This window comes from Coenobita brevimanus, unplaced genomic scaffold (genome assembly GCF_032717465.1).
Source record: "Coenobita brevimanus isolate Jiangsu-jjx unplaced genomic scaffold, ASM3271746v2 jjx.HiC_scaffold_3681, whole genome shotgun sequence".
Taxonomy (NCBI): domain Eukaryota; kingdom Metazoa; phylum Arthropoda; class Malacostraca; order Decapoda; family Coenobitidae; genus Coenobita; species Coenobita brevimanus.
Window position 1 is genome coordinate 60,643 of NW_027644730.1, and position 1,608 is coordinate 62,250.

At 48.1% G+C, this 1,608-nt stretch overlaps 1 protein-coding gene across 1 annotated transcript; it reads left to right on the top strand.

Moving 5' to 3' along the window:
- Window positions 1-576: 576 nt before the first annotated feature.
- Window positions 577-1,170, top strand: LOC145390231 (uncharacterized). Its single transcript, XM_080265225.1, has one exon. It carries the CDS (start codon window positions 577-579, stop codon window positions 1,168-1,170), a length of 594 nt encoding a protein of 197 aa, XP_080121351.1.
- The last annotated feature ends 438 nt before the right edge of the window (window positions 1,171-1,608 follow it).

The window sequence follows — 1,608 nt, forward strand, 5'->3', positions numbered from 1 at the left end:
ACCACCACCTGGGACAGACACTCCCCCTGCAACACCACCAGGCACACCGACACCCACCTCCACACCACGTCTCTTTGACAATTTTGCCATTGGTGCCATACGCCGCCATGTGCATGGTGAATTTGCTAAGAAACATACTTTCACCATTAGCACGTTGACAGACGACTTACGGAAAAAGGACATCATCCCTAGTGAAACCTCAGACACAGCGGTGTGGCGATTACTACACAGCATGGGGTTGCACTATAAGACCTCACAGAGGAAAATGTACGTACGCAAGGAGTCACTTGATATTGTGTGCTGGCCCATTGGCACTCTCCGATCACTCAGGGAATATCGGAAGGAGGGGAGACGAGTGGTATACGTTGATGAGACATGGTTCACCACGAGGATGCATCCCAGCAAGGAGTGGGTGGACACCTCACAGCCTGCGACTAGTGCGCCTACAATCGTCAGGTCCCGCCTGGAGAGGGTGAGCGCTTTCTGGTTGTTGCTGCGGGCACAGCTGACGGTTTTGTTGACGATGCATTCTTGTGCTTCCCAGCAAAAAACAAAAGTGGTGACTATCACGGCGAAATGAACAGTAATCTCTTCCTCCGCTGGCTGACGTCGCAGCTCCTTCCAGCCTTGCCTGAGCCATCAGTGCTGGTGCTTGACAATGCGCCATACCACAACCAGCTGAGTGAGGAAAGTCTCTGCCCTACCACCTCCACCATCAAAGCAGGCATCGTGGAATGGTTGACGTGCCGCCAGATACCATTCCCACCACACGCCACACGCCCTGAGTTGCTGCAGATCTGTAAGCAGAACCGGCCACAACCGCTGTACCAGATTGATGACGTCATCCGTGCATGGGGTCATGAAGTCGTCCGAATGCCACCAGCTCATCCTGAGCTCAACGCCATTGAGCATGTCTGGGGTTCAATGAAAAAACATGTGCGTTCCTCACTGCAGCGGTTCACTCGGGCAGATCTGCAGGCCAGGATAGAGGAAGCCAAGCTTAGCGCAACAAGGGAAGTGTGGGAAGGTGCAGTGAGACGGTCCAGAGCCTTCGAGGATGAGTACTGGTGCACGGATAACATCCATAAGCGTGTAGATCCCGTAATTATCAACATCGAGAGTGATTTCGAGGATGATTCGTTCCTTGATAGTGACGAAGACTGTGAATAAACTTTCTGTAATATGCTCAGTTGTTTGCATCACTTTTCTACCTATTATGATATTTATTATGAGAGAGAGAGAGAGAGAGAGAGAGAGAGAGAGAGAGAGAGAGAGAGAGAGAGAGAGAATTTCATAAATCCATTACGGCCCTATTATGTTGTGTTGATTATATACCGTACCGTACTGGTTTGTAAGTTAAACTGTGTGATTTAATTTTGGATACCTTATCTTACCTGCTCGTAGTAAACACGTCGATATGGGGGTAAAGGAATTAAGAGATCGTGATAGTAGGCACATTATATTGGGTGAATAAGGTGACGGTCATACGCTCTTTAGTCAACTCCCGTTTATATAACTTCAGGACATACAATAACAATGATTAAATGAACACAGACTCTACAAACAACAACATACTGTATTTATGATACCCGATACTAATCATTATAA

What these genes read in the sequence shown, in the direction of transcription:
- LOC145390231 (XM_080265225.1), top strand. Translation starts at nt 577, where the DNA reads ATGAACAGTAATCTCTTCCTCCGCTGGCTGACGTCGCAGCTCCTTCCA.